The sequence below is a fragment of the Nerophis lumbriciformis genome, linkage group LG23 (genome assembly GCF_033978685.3).
Source record: "Nerophis lumbriciformis linkage group LG23, RoL_Nlum_v2.1, whole genome shotgun sequence".
NCBI lineage: Eukaryota > Metazoa > Chordata > Actinopteri > Syngnathiformes > Syngnathidae > Nerophis > Nerophis lumbriciformis.
In genome coordinates this window covers 20,740,779-20,762,100 of record NC_084570.2, presented here as the reverse complement: position 1 = coordinate 20,762,100, position 21,322 = coordinate 20,740,779, and the positions used below count along the sequence as shown (strand labels likewise).

Genomic DNA, 21,322 nt, shown 5'->3' with positions numbered 1-21,322 from the left:
TTATTTAAAAAAATGGATTCTTACTATAAAAAAAAGAGAAAAGAACATTTAAATCAAAATCGATTTTTGAAAATTACGATTCGATTTAGAATCAGGATGAATAAAAAGGTGTGAATCGGTTTTGTGTGCACCCCGAGTAAAGGTGGGAATCTTTAAGTACCTCACGATTCGATTACGATTCAGCGGCTACGATTTAATTATAAATCGATCATATTATACATCTTTAATTATTACATTGTATATAATTATTATATACCGTATATTGAAAACATACAAAAAGTCCCTACTTAGCGAGCAGGCATCCTTTATTGATTTTTTGCGCCTTCTAAAATCACAGTTGCTCAAAACTTCCAGCTCAAAGACGTTTGTAGTCTATCTACTCATTCATATCTATGGCTAACAGATGTGTTGCTGTACTGTGTGGATATTATAGTCTCCTGACCTATTCATCTACTTGCTAACTTCCTCCTCTTAGGTGGTTACTCTTTGCTGTAACAGGGTTCCTTTTAGCCTTCTGTTGAAGTATATAAAACATGTATTGTTTCACTACTTCACTTTTAAGCTAGCATAGCGTGTCTTCTTCTCCTCCCCCCTGCCTAGGGTTGCAAAATTCCGGGAATATTAAAAGTTGGAAACTTTCCATGGGAATTAACGGGAATATATGGGAATTAAAGAGAATTAACGGGAATAATGGGAAATTAATGGGAATAAACATTGAATGCAACATGCTAGATCTTGCAGCATGATTATTAGCAAATTTTGCAATATCAGTAGAATTTCAACCCTACACTGTGCATTCCTCCATCCTATGTGCAGTGCATTCTTCCATCACATGCACAGATAATTCCCAGCATGCTACACACTACAGCAGGGCTACTGAGGCCACACTAGTATTTGAGCCCAAGGACTTCATCCAGTCAGGTAAGTTTTGATGATATTACTGGGGTAAATATATTTGATCTATGGTATTTAAGTTTAATAGAGGTGTAATTGCTTGTTATTGTATGACTGTAGGCTACTCCAGCAGACTTCCACTCAAGCTAGCTAGCTGTTCCTGTACTTGATAAATGATTTTGGGGCCAATATCTCTAGCTAACTAGGTTTATCTACCACCACCAGTCTCATAATTAACCAAAAATATTTATTCGTTAGCCGTGATGCTAATTTTCTGTATGTTAAATCCCATTCATTTATGCTAACAACGTTTGTGATCCGAATTTACCGTCTTTGTGATCTGTAAAGTTCAACTTGCAAAATGCAAATACTAAATCAAAACGTGTAGTTTCCTCTGCCTTCTGTTCTGCTAGCCATTCTGTTGTCATACAAGAATGTAGGTTATAGTTTGATTTAGCATGCTGATTGAGTGTTCATTTATTCATCTAGCCCAGGGGTCGGCAACCTGCGGCTCCGGAGCCTCATGCGGCTCTTTGATCACTCTGATGCGGCTCAGCTGCATTCTTGCCGACTCCCCCGATTTTCCCGGGAGACTTCCGGATTTCAGAGCCTCTCGCAGAAAACTCCCGGGTTTAATATTCTTCGATTTTCACCCTTACAATAATAATAAGGATTTTCACCCTTACAATAATAATAAGGGCGTGCCATGATGGTCCAGCAATTAGCGCCCTCTACAATCTGTACAAACAGCGTGCCAGCCCAGCCTCTTGTTATATTCACTTTCTGCTTGCACACGTAAGTGACAGCAAGGCATACTTGGTCAACAGCCACACATGTTACACTGACGGTGGCCATATAAAACAACTTTAACACTTTTACTAATAATGCGCCACACTTTGAACCAAAACCAAACAAGAATGACAAACACATTTCGGGAGAACATCTGCACCTTAACACAACATAAACACAACAGAACAAATACCCAGAATCCCATGCAGCCCTGACTCTTCCGGGCTACATTATACACCCCTGCTACCACCAAACCCCGCCCCCACCCCAACCCTGCTCCCTCACACATCAAACCCCCCCCCCCCCCCCCCCCCCTTGTGCGTCGGTTGAGGTGGGCGGGGTTTGGTAGCGGGGGTGTATAATGTAGCCCGGAAGAGTTAGGGCTGCATGGGATTCTGGGTATTTGTTCTGTTGTGTTTATGTTGTGTTACGGTGCAGATGTTCTCCCGAAATGTGTTTGTCATTCTTGTTTAGTGTGGGTTCACAATGTGGCGCATTATTAGTAAGAGTGTTAAAGTTTTTTATACCGCCACCGTCAGTGTAACCTGTGTGCTTGTTGACCAAGTATGCATTGCTGTCACTTACGTGATCAAGCAGCAGCCCTATACAACGTTGGGCCGGCATGCTGGTTGTCGTAGGCGCTAAATGCTGTACCATCACAGTACGTACGAGAGAGCAGTTGCCTTGAAATTCGTAGTCTGCCAGAAAAATTGGGAGGGTTGACAAGTATGACGCTGTCGAGTGCCATTCATCAAAAACCCGCGGGCCGCACTAACATTCAATTTTCATATTAAGATGTGGGCCGCGTGTCTGAGACCCTTGGTTAATACATAGCACAAAGCAAAAAAAAACCTTTGTATGCAGTGTTATTTCATTTTAAATTTCAAAAGATTTTTGTGGCTCCCATTGTTTTCTTTAATTTGTGAAACTGGTCAAAATGGCTCTTTGACTGGTAAAGGTTGCCGACCCCTGATCTAGCCTATTTCTATTCATTTGTCCATCAGTAAAATATTTTTAAAGACTACTCCAATTGTTTAGCTGACTATTTATATCTATGTGTGGCATTGCATTAGTATTTTACAAGAATAAATAAATACAAACAGAATAATGCTACGTACCTCATCAATGTGGAGACATTTCACCCCAACCAATGTAGGCAGAAAGGATGCGTACATTTGCAAATACTGTGCAAAGAGCTACGTCAAAAATGCCACAAAGATGCAGCAGCATATATACAAGTGCCCAATAATATACAATTATTGTAATTCCCCATTAATTCCCATTTATTCCCATTAATTCCCATGGACGATGTCCAACTTTGAATAATCAAAAAATGGTCAATATTTCCAAACTTCCCGAGCTTAACTTCCCGTGGTAAATTTCCGCAAAGTTTCCACCCCTTTGCAACCCTACACCTAACGTTAAAAGAATGTTAGCTAATTGTTCCCTCATGGTTAGTTAAAACCATAGAACTAACATTGACACTGATACCGCACTATATGACTTTATTTAACATACGTAAAATTATCGATGTTTGGACATTTGTCCGTCAATTCATTAATTCCCCAAATTCTAATCGAATCGATAATTTTTCCCACCTCTAATTTTTGTGTTAGTATTGTTAACTTTTTCCATCGGCCTGGCCTTCCTCCATTAAAGCGGATGACTCACACTCTAATTTACTAAAGCATAGAAGCCATTAGGGGTGTGGGAAAAAATCGATTCGAATTCGAATCGCGATTCTCACGTTGTGCGATTCAGAATCAATTCTCATTTTTAAAAATCGATATATTTTTTTTAAATTTATTGATTACATCCATCCATCCATCCATTTTCTACCGCTTATTCCCTTTTGGGGTCGCGGGGGGCGCTGGAGCCTATCTCAGCTACAATCGGGCGGAAGGCAGGGTACACCCTGGACAAGTCGCCACCTCATCGCAGGGCCAACACAGATAGACAGACAACATTCACACTCACATTCACACACTAGGGCCAATTTAGTGTTGCCAATCAACCTATCCCCAGGTGCATGTCTTTGGAGGTGGGAGGAAGCCGGAGTACCCGGAGGGAACCCACGCAGTCACGGGGAGGACATGCAAACTCCACACAGAAAGATCCCGAGCCCGGGATTGAACCCAAGACTACTCAGGACCTTCGTATTGTGAGGCAGATGCACTAACCCCTCTTCCACCGTGATTACAATTTTTTTTAAATATTTTATAAATTAATCAACCCAACAAAACAATACACAGCAATACCATAACAATGCAATCCAATTCCAAAGCCAAACCCGACCCAGCAACACTCAGAACTGCAATAAACAGAGCAATTGAGAGGAGACACAAACACGACACAGAACAAACCAAAAGTAGTGAAACAAAAATTAATATTATCAACAACAGTATCAATATTAGTTACAATTTCAACATAGCAGTGATTAAAAATCCCTCATTGACATTATCATTAGACATTTATAAAAAAAAGAAAAAAGAACAATAGTGTCACAGTGGCTTACACTTGCATCGCATCTCATAAGCTTGACAACACACTGTGTCCAATATTTTCACAAAGATAAAATAAGTCATATTTTTGGTTAAACAAATTTTAATTATTGCAATCAGTTGAGAAAACATTGTCCTTTACAATTATAAAAGCTTTTTACAAAAATGTACTACTCTGCTTGCATGTCAGCAGACTGGGGTAGATCCTGCTGAAATCCTATGTATTGAATGAATAGAGAATCGTTTTGAATCGGGAAAAAATCGTTTTTGAATCAAGAATCGTGTTGAATTGAAAAAAAAAAATCGATTTTGAATCGAATCGTGACCCCAAGGATCGATATTGAATCGAATCGTGGGACACTCAAAGATTCACAGCCCTACAAGCCATGAATAGTTGCTTTTCTTTGGTGAACAACCAGTCCTCACGGCCACATCTTTTATGCCACTGTCATGTGTTTCCGTGAAAACGTTGACTCAGAAAATGTCACTTTTATGGAGCTCTTGTGTCCCATTTGGCTTCTGTTGGTCCTCAAAGCCAAGAAAGTCATAGCTTAAATCTCTCTTTGAAGCCTATGTTACAAAAATACAAATATTCTTCTTTTCCTACTTGCTGTAACTCGGCCATTTCTCCACTTATCAGAAATCTGAGAACACTCACGGTTTTCACAAAAACTCCTTATCTCAAAGCTGCCCACAATCAGACATTTTTCGGCATGAAGTTTTTCAACAAATCCTACATAAACTGCTGTCATTGTGTAATAGTGGCAGGGTAATCTTGTTAAACATGAAGTCCTTTGAAGTCACGTGACAGCCCCTCCCCTCAGGTATCTTAGTCTGTTACAAGGCTAACAGTTCAATGGGCACACAACATAGACAGACAACAGAGCCCCCCCAGTACAAAAATCATGTTTTTTTCTATTTGCGTTGGTGTCGAGCAAGTAGCGTGCGTTAGCACGTATTGCTAGCGGACTTGTGAGAACGTTAGCAAGCTAGCGTTTTTTTGCTAGCGTTTTTTTGCTAGCGTCTTCCATATGTGGGCTTTGTACCGAGGATGTCGTTGTGGCTTGTGCAGCCCTTTGAGACACTTGTGATTTAGGGCTATATAAATAAAGATTGATTGATTGATTGATTGATATTAGCATGCTAGCATTTATGCTAACTTTTTTGCTACTTTTCATTTTCCACACCAACAAATACTGCATTTCAGTATTTCTTCTTACCCAGTCATGTGCTAGCTTCTTAACGTTAGCATGCTGGTAGGCTAACATTAGCATTAGAATGTTTCCAGCTAATATTACACTTTTTTTGTTTAATTCTGCAGCCATACACCTTAGAGTCTTATACCTTGGAATGTGACACATGTTAACTGTTAGCAGGTTAACGTTAGCATGCTAGCAAGCTAACATCAAAGTGCAAACTTTTTTTTTTGCTAATTGTACGCCTTTTTGTCTAATTCCGCAGCCATACACCTTACAGTCATATAACTTGGTATTTGAAACATGCTAACTGTATGCATGTTTACGTTAGCATGCTGGCATGCTAACATTAACGTGCTAGCTTTTAAGCTATTTTTGCTGCCGTTTACCCTGGAGACATGTAACTTGGTATGTGACACTTGTTAACTGTTAGCGTGCTAAATTTAGCATGCTAACTTCATAGCGCTAACTTTTTAGCTAACTTGACGTTTTCTCCCTAATTCCACAGCCATACACCTTACAGTCATATTACTTGGTATTTCAAACATGCTAATTGTATGCATGTTTTTTTTAGCATGCTAACATTAACGTGCTAGCTTTTTGAGCTAGTTTTGCAACCGTTTACCTTAGAGTCATATAACTTCATATGTGACATTTGTTAACTGCTAGCATGCTCATTTTAGCATGCTAACATTAAAGTGCTAACTTTTTTAGCTAATTGTACTTTTATTTCTCTAATTCCATAGCCATACACTTTAACGTCATTTAACTTAATATGTTACACTAGCTAACTATTATGATGCTCACGTTAGTTTGCTAGCATGCTAACTTTTTTAGCTAGTTTTGCAACCATTTAGCCCAGAGTCATATAACTTAGTATGTGACACTTGTTAACTGTTAGCATGCAAACGATAACATGCTAGCAAGCTAACTTTAACTTGCTACCTTTTTCATCCAATTTAGACTTTCTTTTTCTATTTACGCCGCCATACACCTTTTAATCATATAACTTGGTATATGAAACATGCTGACTGTTATCATGCAATTGTTAGCACACATGCTAAGTGTTAGCATTTTTATGTAAACATGCTACTGTTTTAGGCTAGCTCTGTGGCTCTTTTTGTACAGTTACACCTAACAGATTCAGACACTCGGCACCATCTAATAAGTACGGTGGCTTCCGGCGACCCCCGGGCAGAGGTCCAGGGCACAGTTAGCAGGCTCATCAAAATTTCTGAATTTTCTAGTTTTACATGTTATGGTGGCAAATGTGACAGTATTTCAAGACTTAAGTGTACTTTTGTGTCCGTAAGTGCACACAGTCAGACAAAATGTATATCTCTCAAGGACCAATCTGCTGTTGTCCCTTGCCACATTGCGCTTCAAAGTTTGCGGCTTCATTTTTTCAAATTTTTTGAAGCATATCTATACCGTAATCTATTTATTTATATCTGCACCTTATTGCTCTTTTATCCTGCACTACAACGAGCTAATGCAACAACATTTCGTTCTTATCTGTACTGTAAAGTTCAAATTTGAATGACAATAAAAGGAAGTCTAAGTCTCTAAGTCTATCTTGCCCGAATTAAGCATTTTTAAGCATAACAATTGCAAAATTACTGAAAATATCAATACTTCAGTAGTATCGGCCACTAGCTGAGACAGAAACAATCAGAGCACCATTTTCAGTATCTTGGCCACTTAGCTTCAGGCAGCATTACAATATTGCATCCATCCATCCATCCATCCATCCGTTTTTCTATCGCTTGTACCTTTCGGGGTCGCAGGGTACCCTGTTTTTCACCTAGTACCTCCTTAAAAAACACTCTCCAAGTAACAGCATAATGACTAACATTAAAATACAGTACCATAGTAGGCCCATGTATTCATTAAAAACAAGGCAGATATTTTATTTAACAAGTATATTTTATTATTTTTGGCCAATGTAGCATTACACAGAGTTTGGAATACAGGAAAATAAAACACAGTACTTTAATCAAGTGATTCTTCGATGGAGCCCGCGTACCACTAGTCACATGGCTTGATTAGTGGTACATGTACCACACTTTGAGAATCACTGCTATATTGGATTAAACTAGGGGACTAAGCAATAAATTACCACAAGTTAGTCCTCCAGTGGTTCACTGTGTCTTGTGCTCTCACCTGCAGGTCTTCTGGAGAGCAGCATGCGCCTGAAACCACACGAAGCACAAAGCTACCGCAAAAAGGCTCTGTGGGTGTCCTGGGCGTCCATCGGGGTGACGATCATCCTGGCCATTGCCGCTTTCAGTGAGTCTTTTCCTTTGGCAGACATGGACATTTATTTAGGGGTCGTACCTCAGTTATCGTTTTCAGTTATAATAGCACACAATAACTACACAACAGCGAAAATGATCATATTCCGCCCTAGCAAAATCCTTTTTGCCCTCAAAGTCCTCCGTCTGTCCAGGGATCTACTCCCTGAATTTGTAAACATCAACAAGAGCGACACAATATTGAGTTTGTGGAAATAAAAACATCAATCTAATCCGTCTAGCATCGGTCATAAAGTAATACCGTGCTTGATATCGCTACAATCGATATCAAGCACGGTATCGATCTGCCCACCTCTAAAATGCACCTCTGGTGCTCTGTTGCTTCTGTAGTTATCATCCTCCCTCTAGACTCTTATAATAATAAATAATAAATGATAAATGATAAATGGGTTGTACTTGTATAGCGCTTTTCTACCTTCAAGGTACTCAAAGCGCTTTGACACTACTTCCACATTTACACACTGATGGAGGGAGCTGCCATGCAAGGCGCTAACCAGCACCCATCAGGAGCAAGGGTGAAGTGTCTTGCTCAGGACACAACGGACATGACGAGGTTGGTACTAGGTGGGGATTGAACCAGTGACCCTCGGGTTGCGCACGGCCACTCTTCCACTGCGCCACGCCGTCCCAAATCTACTTGTTAATTTTCTGTAAATAACTGCTACTTTCTTCTGTAACGTCCTTCCATCTACACTTCCGAAACTTTACTGAGCACTTATTTCTTGTGTTTTTTTTTCAAGCAAGCAATTAGCATTTCAGCTTGCTCTGACTGGTGTGTAACATGTTAAACCTTTAACCAGTTATATTGTTGCTTGTAAGAAGTGTGTTTTTTTTGCCATAAAGGAGGATTATTACTCAGTTCAGAATTTCACAAAAATTTAACAGATACTAACTGGTGGCTGATCGTTCAGCACATCCCTACTAATAACAACAAAAGCACTCAGGAGAATGCAGACCTCTACCAAAAAGCCAAGAACAAAGCAGTAGATGCTAACAAATGGCCTTTATTGTGACGCCAGACCAGGGCAAGGCAATATGGCTGAAAACTGTATAGTGATATAAGTGTTTTATACCAGTCCATATCGATAATGATATGGAAAATGAATTAAAAATGTATATGTTTTATGACCTATTGAAAATAATGACCAGGAGAAAAAACATCCATCCATTTTCTACCGCTTGTCCCTTTCAGGGTCGCGGGGGGTGCTGGAGCCTAGCTCAGCTGCATTCGGGCAGAAGGCGGGGTAAAAAACATATTAAATGGAACATTTTTTATTTAAAATGTAACCTTCCTCCGATTATAATACCTCGGCTATCAAGGCAGAAAGGAAAGGAAATGTCAACACAAGCATGGAAAACACACAAACAATGTAAACAAAATTCTAAAATCACATTGAACACTTAACAATAACCTCATAAAATGAAGGTGTAAAAGTAAGGGATATGTAAGAAATGTTTAATAAAGTGTAACAAAATAGTGGAAAGTGTGGAAATGTAAACATAGAGAAACCTAACAATTTTCTGTAGGTTTACTGCCAGCCGGCGTCCTCAATTTGGCCGGCGAAATTGATATGCTGCTTCATTGCCATCTTCCGGTGAAATGGGTAATTCATGTCTATGACCGCTTTACCCATGCTTTTAAATGTAATGAAGCGCAGCACTTACTTATATGACCAACCTTCTCTAGTCATATTGCAAAAAAAAAATCTGACTAACACAAAATACCAACAGACATGGTCACACATACCACAATATATGACACAATTTGTGGATATTATAAAAAATGTCAATGCATCATAAAAAAATTCAGAATTGCACCCATTTAAATCCATTACAAAGCATGATGGGAAAAATGAAAAACACTATCTCCATACTTATCTATGTTTGGTGCATTTTAGCTGCTTGATATTTGTGTTTGATTACAAAACTTTAAGGAGGTTGTCATGGAAGTAAACAGGGCAGGAGTCCAACTTTCCCATTTTCTTAATATCCAATCATATTAATGATTAATTATGTATCCATTATTTTAATATAAAATGTACATACGTACATATATGTGTGTATATATATCTATATATAGTTACTTTACATGCAGTCGGGTTTTGTCCCTCGACCAAATTTGTTTAGCCCAAGTTTGGACACCTCTGCTCTAAAGGGTGAGCGCGGCTAAGGTGTTGTGGTATTAGTAGTCTTGGTGGGGACGAGGCCCTTGCTTCATTTACTGACCACATTGGTCTGACTACGGTCCCTTTTAAAAACTCCAAAACGCCATACTGTTGAGCTGACTTTTCATGTTTTATCCACATTTGATTTGCTCTCTGCAGCACTCATTTTTATCCATGCAAAGAATTAACCGCGAGACAACAAGATGGCGCAATCAATCTTGCAAGTTGATAGTGTCATCTGATTGGCTGTTAGCGTGTCACTCCTTCTCTGGTAAGCGTGCAACGCAGGAAGTGATCACCGATCGGTGATCACTTCCTGCAATGCTCGGTTACCAGAGAGCGAGTGCTTTGCAACTCCTGGTTTCTTCCGATGATTTTATTTTATTGAACACACTTTTGTGTTTATATCCATTCAGTGTCTATTTACATATATATATTGATATTGTTTCATTGCCCAGCCCTGTACAAGACACAGACCTGGACCTGAATTCCCGGTACATGATCACATGTTGTCATTAATAGACAACATAAGTCGACATACACAACAAGCCGAAACACAAAAACGTGTGGTTAGTAGCAAGATGACCACATCTGGGGTGGTAGAAAATATCCATAACAACTCAAAAGGTAAACAAATGTTGTTAGTCTTATCATTTGTTAGCAGGCATTTGGCAACTTTCTGGTTTATGAGGAATGACCTATGACATAAGTTAGAACTGTTATTATTGCATTCTGGGGCATTTGCAGTAATGTGAAAGTTTCTTTCTGCAGGGAGAAAGTGTCTGAGTGAGATCAGCTGATGAAACCCAAGCTCAAATATTTCGCCAAATGCCTGTCCTGATAGGTTATAAGAAGCAGCAGGCCAGACTATTTACCAGCCGGCCTCCGTGTCATGTGAATTTGAAATTGTTGCGGTTATGTGTCGCACGCAATTTTCCAATAAGTACACAGATTGCTGTGTAGCAGGTGACTTCTTGTCTTCTTCATTTAAAGTCATGCCATGTATTCATTACTTGAATTGGTTTTCATTGTAAAAGACCCTAATTTTGAAGGTGTGGCGGATTCTAATTTGCTGTGGCGCAGCGCTACGATCAATTACATGCAGGGGAAACCCTGGTTTTATTATGTTCGTAGTTTGTATATCTTGTTCAGCACTTGGCAATAATGTTACATGATGCTTAGTGTTTCACTGAAGCTGGATCTGTTTAGCACACATCTTCTAAAACTTGTGGATCATGCTCCTTATATTCAGGCTAAAAAAATATAAGGTTCTGTATCATCATTTGTCCCAAAGCAGTCTTCGTTGTCTCTCATGAGTAGTATGATTGTTGTTGTTAGAAATTGCAAACATTATGATGGGTCTGCGAAATTAATATGCCTCATTATGCTAAAAATGAGCAAAACATGTAAATATTATATGTTATTATGAATGTGCCCGTTAAATGTCAAACATGGGATAAGGAACAAGTGATTACATTTTGGGGCTGATCCGGATCACCATCTTGATTCAGGATATTTATACAAATTGGACGTAGGACCTTGTCTGTGCTCTCTTAAGGGCTTTTTTAGTTTTCTGTAAAACGTTTTTTGTAATCATATTTCTATGTCTCTGGAACATATTAATTTGGTTTACATGACTTCTTATGGGAGAAAACACTTTGCTTTTTGTATGATTTTGACCTTTTGGAACAGATTAGTAACGAAAGACGAAGTACTGTCTGGACAGACAACCGATTATCGTTTTTTTTTGGACCATAGGGCAGCCCGGATTATAAGGCGCATTAAAGGGGTCATAGTATGTTTTAAAAAAAAAATTAAAACACTTCCTTGTGGTCTACATAACATGTAAAGCTGGTTATTCGGTCAAAATGTTGCATAGATTATGTTTTACAAATCATCTTTCTGACCCTCTCTTTCGGATGCGCCGTTTTGTGGGGGGGTCTTATTTACGTGGCTCCACTTCGACAGCGTCTTCTTCCCGTCACCTTTGTTGTAGTTTTTAGCGCTGCCATAGCGAGTCTACTGACAGATACAAGTCAGAAGTGTATGCTACTTTATATTAGTAATGGCAACAGCGGAAGATGAATGCCCCACAACAAGAAGGAGCTTATTGACTAGGGCGCGGACTACAATGGTCGGACGGGCGCAAATTTTCGGGACTTACCCGCATCCCAAATACACATCGTAGGTAGGTAGGTAGGAAAAGTTGGTTTTGCATAATACTGCGAAACAAAACAACCAGATAATATGTCTCCTAATAGGTGCCATTTCGAGGTCTTTCTACCCACACCATAATAATACCCGTATGTTGAAGCACAGTACGTCTGACTACGGTAGCCGTAATGCTCTGCGTTCCATCAAGCAGTGCGGCTTTGTAGCTTACCAAAGTCGTACTAAAACATTTTGACAGGTTTTTGAGCGCCGTGTGTGATGTTCTGTATTCTCAATGAAACATTGAAAATTTGGTGTTGCTTGCTTACGGGTACTTGCCAGCATCATCTTATGAACAGGCGTCAACTTGCAGTCCACACATATCTGTTATGTGTGGAACACTTATCGTTACACCATGTACCAAATAAAATTGCTTCGAGGTCGGTAAGCACAACCAGAGTTAATGCGTACATTAGACACACCGGGTTATAAGGCGCACTGTCGATTTTTTAATAAATGAAAGGATTTGAAGTGTGCCTTAAAGGGCGAAAATATGGTATGCCCACCTATGGCCAATTTAGAGTCTCTGCATGTTTTTGGGACACTGGAGGAGAACACCCCACGCAGAGATGCTCAGACACAGATTCGAACCCGTGAGACCGACTTGTTAGCCACAAGTCCACAGTATGTTGAATGAAAAATAGAGTTGTAATATGCTGGCATATATAAGCAGTTTGAATGGGGGCCCATCACCATCTGCTGCCATTCCCTGGCGGTTACACACTCTGTCAAACATTAGCATTGCTCCACTAGTGTGTGTGAAACGTGCCATGTGCAGCCATGCACAGTGTTTGCTCTATCACACCACCGCTCCTCCAAGTCCACGCCTTCACGGCAAAACCGAAAATTTCACCTGCAGCTCGTGTGCTTCTTTGCAGAACGGGAGGGGAAGTGAGCGGGGGAATGGAGCTGAAAATCGATGTCTGCTTTTCTTAAAGCAGCACTGACAGCAGAAGTGGTTTAGCCATATGGAAAAAGGAGCCAATCAAGGGCGGCGGAGGGTGTTTTATCCGGTCTTCTCCTGCTGTGCTTGTCAAACGTGACAAGCAGAAAGGGAGGGGAGTGTGTTGTAGCAGCCAATTAGCCACCGGCGGGCTCAGCTTTGATGAGCACGGAGCTGCAGCAAGACTCATTGACGCCATTTCTAACCTCGGCTCCTAATGAAGGAGGTAGGAATCAAGGAGGAGTGGACAGACGTATCTGAATCTGATATCCGGGTAATGATATTCACTGTGCAGTCCTTCACATGCAGTACAAACAATAGCGGCCTTGTTTATGTGTGAGTGTGCGTGTGTGTGCAACAAAGCATCGCCCCTTACTTTCACCTTACCAGCTGTCAGGTTAGGCTTAATGCAGGAATGGATACATCCTGCAATGGATCAAGCCAAACAAGCAACAGCTATTACCTGGCTTTGTACACTGTACCTGCACAATAGAGCTGGCAAGTGTGACGTGGAAACGCAATGCGTTGTGGTTCTTGCTGGCCTCCGAATAGCTTTTTTACATGGCTGAATACAAGACTCTGTCCTAAAGTCGTGTTGTTTTCTTTAACAAGTTCAAAACATGGCGCAAACGTGCGACGTAACTAACTGCCACAATGGTTGTCATGATCGCGTTAGGAAAAAAAAACATTTGTTGAGATTAGTCTCATTTCCAGTGTAGAAGCAAAGCCAGGGAAGTCCGGTTAGTGAGCTAACAAAGAGACGGTGAATAGCCTGGGTCGCAGCCGTGGCACTATCAAACATGACTTTTAACGCCATCCCTTGGTACATGTTGGGTTACAAACAAAGTACAGTATTTGGGAAAAAAGCAATATTCATATATTGATAACTAAGAAGTGTGACGATCTGTCACTTCATTTCTGTTTGTTTCCTTATTTTTTATTCACTTCCTGTCAGTGCTCTTATTTTGTTTCCATTTGCTGCTTGTCCCGTTGAGCGCTGTGTTTCCCCACCTGCTGTTGATTGGCAGCCAGTCCACACTTGCTGCCAATCATCTCACCTGTTCATCCAATAAGTACACACTGATTAGTGTCAGGATCAGATCCTTTGAGGAACTAGCATGGCTGCAGTAGTAGCGACCCCAAGATGCAGGAACCAGGAGGATGATGAACAGGTGAGATGAGTTTTATTATCATCAACAGAGGAGAAGCAGTCTTGCACGTAATAGTTCCCAACGTAAAGTGATCTTTGAGCACTGAGGAGTGCTCGAGACAGGCATAAATAGAACACATGCTGATTGGCATCAGTCGTGGACTGGCTGCCAATCAACAGCAGGTGAGGAAACACAGCGCTCTACGGGACAAGCAGCAAATGGAAACAAAATAAGAGCACTGACAGGAAGGGAATACAAAATAAGGAAACAAACAGAAATGAAGTGACAGATCGTCACACTTCTTAGTTGTCAATATATCAATATTGCTTTTTTCCCAAAAGTATACATACAGCAATGTTAATATTTGGTTACATATCCCTTGGCAAGTTTAGCTGAATAAGGCACTTTTGGTAGCCATCCACAAGCTTTGGGTTGAATTTTTGACCACTCCTCTTGACAAAATTGGTGCAGGTCAGTTAAATTTGTTGGTTTTCTGACATGGACTTGTTTCTTCAGCATTGTCCACACAGGACTTTTGGGAAGGCCATTCTAAAACCTTAGCCATTCCTTTACCACTTTTGACGTGTGTTTGGGGTCATTGTCCTGTTGGAACACCCAACTGCGCCCAAGACCCAACCTCCGAGCTGATGATTTTAGGTTGTCCTAAATAATTTGGAGGTAATCCTCCTTTTTCATTGTCCCATTTACTCTCTGTAAATCACCAGTTCCATTGGCAGCAAAACAGGCCCAGAACATAATACTACCACCACCATGCTTGACAGCAGGAATGGTGTTCCTGGAATTAAAGGCCTCACCTTTTCTCCTCCAAACATATTGCTGGGTATTGTGGCCAAACAGCTAAATTTTTGTTTCATCTGACCACAGAACTTTCCTCCAGAAGGTCTTATCTTTGTCCATGTGATGTCCTGACTGAAACGTGTGGACAATGCTGAAGAAACAAGTCCATGTCAGAAAACCAACAAATTTAGCTGAACTGCACTAATTTTGTAAAGAGGAGTGGTCAAAAATTCAACCAGAAGCTAGCCAGAAGCTTGTGGATGGCTACCAAAAGCGCCTTATTGCAGTGAAACTTGCCAAGGGACATGTAATTAACATTGCTGTATGTATACTTTTGACCCAGCAGATTTGGTCACATTTTCAGTAGACCCATAATACATTCATAAAAGAACCAAATGTCATGAATGTTTTTTTGTGACCAACAAGTATGTGCTCCAATCACTCTATCACAAAAAAATAAGAGTTGTTGACAGCCATGACATTATGTTCTTTACAAGTGTATGTAAACTTTTGACCACGACTGTATGTATTTCATATTATTTGCTGGTTGTGGAACTACATTTAAAAGGTGTTTTGTGTTAAACATATGTGGGTGTCTAGAACTCATTAATTAAATTTACATTGTTTTCTATGGGAAATATTGTTTCAGTTTTCATACGATTCAGAATAATGACGGAACGCGAAGGTATTGCTGTATTAGTTGTATGTTTATGTAGAGAAGATTGCTGCATTATAAGCTGCATTATAATTAATTTTACGGTAATGGTTTTTGTATCTGTCCACGTGGATAATGGCGCTCACGCGGGCTTCTCAGACGTTTGCAAACAAGCAGGCAGTCTTTGGAGACTATGCTTGCACTTTGAGTAATGCATGATGAAACAGAGGGGGAGACAAGATGGAGGGAGAGGATGAAAGAGGTAGGAGCGGGAAACAGGGCTTCTTGCTATTTTTGTAGCATGAAAGGGGAAGGATAGCTCCTGTGTGCATGACGAAGGAGGGGTTGCTGGTCCCCCTCCCAAGTGGCCCTCCCTAAAAATAAACCAAGGAGGAGACAAACCCTCTCCACTCCCATCTCCCTCTTTTCTTTGTTTCCTCTTCCATCTCCTTCATTGCAGGTGTGCAGGATTACACCAAACATCTGCTGTATGCCTCATGGGAACAGCTGGGTAGAAAGTTCTAGGACAAGCGCAATGCATTCTGGGACTTTTAGAGCATCTTTGTTTTGGTAACAGGTTTGAAGACTTTTGTTGCCTGGTTGTATGTTTTGACTGTCATGCTGGCATGAGCCATATTCAGTGTTCTGGCTGTCAAAAACATGGTACATGGCAGAATGTTACTGCCTCCATGTTTGACAATAGTCAAATGTTTTTTGATCACATTTAGGGGCTGATCTACAAAAATCCAAATACCACGCTCTACTAATTATAAAAAAATAATACATACTACAAATAGTTATCTGTTCTTTTACTGTGCAAACTATAAAATTGTGTGTGCTATAAGTTGGCGTGTTGCATGTGATCTACTAAGACTGCGTGTGCAATTGATAAATATTGCAGGCCGCCCTATTCAATTGAGTTTTTTTTGTGTACGAGAGGTGGCGACTTGTCTAGGGTGTACCCCGCCTTCCGCCCGAATGCAGCTGAGATAGGTTCCAGCACCCCGGTAGAAAATGGATGGACACGACTTTCACCATGGAGACACTCACTTATTGCATATTCATGTTATCCTTGTGGCATTTTGCTATGTTTTGAAATATGCAGCAGACAAATATAATCCATACCAATTTTAAGGACATTTTAGACGCAGTCCTGCAGTGCATCTACAATGGAACCCACTTTTTGGTGCGCTCATGGAACATGCTGGCACTAACTGCGAGCGTGCCCTTGGAATATTCCAGAGGCAAGAAACTGTATATTGCAAGAAGTTTTTTTCATAAAAGAGACATGTTAATTATATTTCTCAGGGGTCTTCAACCTTTTTCAGGCAATGGATATCCAAACTGAAGTAGAGATGGAGGGAGCACTCCCTACTCAGATATCTTGTGTAAAATTGTGTTTTAAACCAAACTAGTTACCCTAAAGGTACATTGTTATGGTGTAATACTAAGATATTATAATAATATACTGTAAGACAGTGGTTATCAAACTTTTTTCACGAAAAAACTTGGCTCTCCAAGTACCACCACAATGAACAACACTAAAATAAAGTAGCATAGTAGGCTTAAGTATTCACTAAAACAAGGCAGAGGCTTTATTTAACAAATATGTTTTTTATCATTTTGACCACTTTAACATTACACACAGTTTGAACAGTAATACTGTTCGAATATAGGAAAACAAAAAACTATAATCAAGTGATTCTTTGGCATACCACAAGATGGATCCTGCTTACCACTAGTAGTGCACATACCACAGTTTGAGAATAACTCAATCAATCAATCAATCAATCAATCAATCAATGTTTATTTATATAGCCCTAAATCACAAGTGTCTTGAAGGGCTGCACAAGCCACAACGACATCCGCGGTACAGAACTGCAATAAGATATTTAAATAATACAGAATAGCTAATAGCTCGCTGGCACACTGGCGTGCTAATAGCTAACCGACAACTAGCATGCTAATTACGCTCTGGCAACTAGCTTGCTGGATAGTAGCACAGTAATAACTAGCTGTAAACTAGCGCGGTAACCACCATTTGGCAACTAGCATGTAAATTGCTGGGTGCGATAATAAGTAGCTGGATACTAGCCCGCATATCTCTGGCTGATAACTAACGCAGTAATAACTAGCTCGAAACTAGCGCGCTAATTGCTATCTGGCAACTAGCATGCAAATTGCCAGCTGGAACTAGAGTTGCTAACTGCCAGCCAACCTAAATGCTAACACCCATCCATCCATTCATTTTCTAACGCTTGTCCCTTTTGGGGTCGCGGGGGGTGCTGTAGCCTATCTCAGCTGCATTCGGGCGGAAGGCAGTGTACACCCTGGACAAGTCGCCACCTCATCGCAGGGCCAACACAGATAGACAGACAACATTCACACTTACATTCACACACTAGGGCATATTTAGTGTTGCCAATCAACCTATCCCCAGGTGCACATCTTTGGAGGTGGGAGGAAGCCGGAGTACCCGGAGGGAACCCACACAGTCACGGGGAGAACATGCAAACTCCACACAGAAAGATCACGAGCCCGGGATTGAACTCAGGACTACTCAGGACCAATGTTCCCTCTAATTTTTCACGTGTGTGAGCAAACGCAAAAACTCCCTGAGCATTCAGTGGAGCCCATGTGAGCAACATCAGATGTGCACACTGTGGCTACACCAGCAGCACACCTGTCCCAAACCTGACTAAATAACAAGTTCAATCTTCATTCATCCATTTTCTACCGCTTTTCCCTTTCGGGGTCGCGGGGGGTGCTGGAGCCTATCTCAGCTGCATTCGGGTGGAAGGCGGGGTACAACCTGGACAAGTCCCCCCCCCATCGCAGGGCCAACACAGATAGACAGACAACATTCTCTTATTACTATGATCAAATGACAGCAGTTATTTACATGAGATGATTTTTTAATATAAGTGTTTAGGCCCACTTACAATGACAATAACAAAAAATATTGTTTTTAATGAACTGTGTACTTGTATTGTTTGTCTGGGTGGAGGTCCTGCTTTGGAAAACATTTGTACCCCTTTCAGACATTGCATTTAGTTCCCATTAAAACATTCACATGTTGCACAATGAGATGTAAGCAGGGGATCATGTGTACATTCCTGCAACTTCCTGTTTGTAAAAAATATATTTTTATTAGTATTTATTTAATATACTAACAGCATTTCGTGATTAATATTTATAAATTAAGATTCCTAATAAATGACACTAGAATAAGCACACATTTGATTGGTAAATCATAGTGTAACGACCTGGTATTACACTTTATGTGTGGTGTTGGAGTTGTCCGACTTTTTGTGTGGCTGTAAACGCATCACTGGCTAAGTGCCATATGTGCATGTGTTGGCGCAAGTGAGAAAGAGCGAGCGGCTGCTGTTGATATAACAAAGTTGCTTTTGGTCTGGTTTGTACTGCAGAAAATGACCACTTTTGCTAGATATACTTTTTTTTACTAGTGTTTTGGTGATGTGTTTATGGCCGACAATAAAGAGTTTTGCTCAGTAAAGTGATCGATGGAATTCATGTCCTCAAAGCGTCTCGACAGACATTACAATATTTGAACAATGATGACGAAAACTGTTTTCTCTGTCGTGTCCGTGTGTCGAAAATTGTTATGCGCTTATTTTTTTATTTGATTTTGTGCGTGGCATAGATTTGCCGTGCGCAGAGGACGCTTGAGCAGTGCGCAATTGCACAGGCGCGCACCTTAGAGGGAACGTTGCTCAGGACCTTCTAATTGTGAGGCACATGCACTAACCCCTGTACCACCGTGCTAACAAATGCTAACACGGTTACGATATAAACATTTGTTCATTTTTTAATTTTGAAACTACAAAGTAACGTGTATTTAAAGACATTTCAATTTGTGGTAAAATTGTACAGGCAATATAATGAAATATATATTTTTTAAAATCTAATCAGACCAAAATTGCATGACCCCCGAACAGTACCTGCGTTCACAATATATGAACATACATAACAAAGCAGCAAAGGCTCAACTCAAATAGCCGTAATTACAAAATGAAAACAGCTTAAAAGCGGCTTACAGGAACTCACAAACAAAACAGGAAGAACGACTAAAATAAGAGCACTAAACCAGAACTAAGACACCAAACACAGGAAAATGCCAACAAACTCAATACAAGACATGATCTGATGTGACAGATCATGACAATTTTATTATTAAACAAATGAACATATATTATCACATGAACACACAAAAGTACCGAAAACTGGTCTGGTTGAGTACCCAGGTACCAGTTCAAATGTGAAAGGTCATTCAGGTCTGTACATGTGCCTTCTTGAGCATTATGGTGTCAATCCACAGCAGTGCAGTGTGTTTCTCCTGTGGACTTACAAACTCAACCTTACTCACTGATAAAGTGCAGGGCAGAAATGAGTTGCTTGTCGTCGTCTTTTAAAACAATTTGTCAGGCTTGTCCCTGACAGTTTGGTTAAGTTTTAGTTTTTCCTCTGTGTTTATTTCCTGTCAGCACTCTTATTTTGGTTCAGTTTCCTGTTTGTCTCTCTGAGTGCTGTGTCCCCTCAGCTGTGGCTGATTGGCACCTGGCCACACCTGGTGTCAATCAGCCAGCTGCTATTTAGACCTGCTTTGCACTCCAGTCAGTGCTGGAGTATTGTCTATGTGATTGTCATCACTACCTGTCGATGTCGCTAATATTTGTCGATGTCTTTGTTTGTGGTAAGCTGTTCCTATTTGCTAGTTCCCAATTGCTATTTACAGTTTGCTGTCTCCTAGCTCCTAGTTTCTTGTTTTCCTGTTTGCTGGTTCCTGTTCCCTGTCTCCAGTTTTCCTGTGTCTGGTTCCTGGTTTGTGTTTTGCCTTATTTTACGGACATTAAATCATGTTTTCCTGCACCAAGCCTGCCTTCTCTGCATCTTGGGGTTCGTCACCTACACCATGTGACAGAATACTCCAGCCTAATTCGAACCCCGCAGAGATTTTGATAGCGGAGAGGCTTGACGGGATTGTAGCGCTAATGGCTAAATTAAAGAAAAGTTCGGCCTCATTCCAAGCCCTCTCCCACCCACCCCTGTCGTCTGTGGGCCTATCTGGTGACGTCTGGGATCTTCCCCCTGAGGGGGGGCTATGAGTAGTTGTGCAGCTGGGGAGGCACAGCTACTTCCCACCCCAGTGGGTCTGTAACAGACGGCACCATCATCTCCGATGGGCCAGCAGCAGATGCCGCCACCATGCAGTCCGGTGGGCCAGCAGCAGAGGGCGCCACCATGCAGTCCGGTGGGCCAGCAGCAGAGGGCGCCACCATGCAGTCCGGTGGGCCAGCAGCAGAGGGCGCCACCATGCAGTCCGGTGGGCCAGCAGCAGAGGGCGCCACCATGCACTACGGTGGGCCAGCAGCAGAGGGCGCCACCATCCTCTCGTCGGCCACGGATGTGGTTGTTCCATGGGCGACCGCCTCGCCAATTGCGGCGGCGTTCAACTCGCCGTCGCCACCTGACTCTTCCCCGCTGGTTGCGGGGACACTTAGCCTGGTGGCCCACCTCCTTTTTTCCTCTGTGTTTATTTCCTGTCAGCACTCTTATTTTGGTTCAGTTTCCTGTTTGTCTCTCTGAGTGCTGTGTCCCCTCAGCTGTGGCTGATTGGCACCTGGCCACACCTGGTGTCAATCAGCCAGCTGCTATTTAGACCTGCTTTACACTCCAGTCA

General features: G+C 41.2%; 1 protein-coding gene across 1 annotated transcript in view; it reads left to right on the top strand.

Annotated features, from left to right (window-relative positions):
- The window catches only part of LOC133622591 (transmembrane protein 163a), a 44,941-nt gene that overhangs the window by 8,200 nt on the left and 15,419 nt on the right, over positions 1-21,322 (top strand). Inside the window, exon 2 of the mRNA XM_061985423.2 lies at positions 7,550-7,669. Coding sequence (XP_061841407.1) covers positions 7,550-7,669 — 120 coding nt within the window. The remainder of the gene's footprint in view (positions 1-7,549; positions 7,670-21,322) is intronic.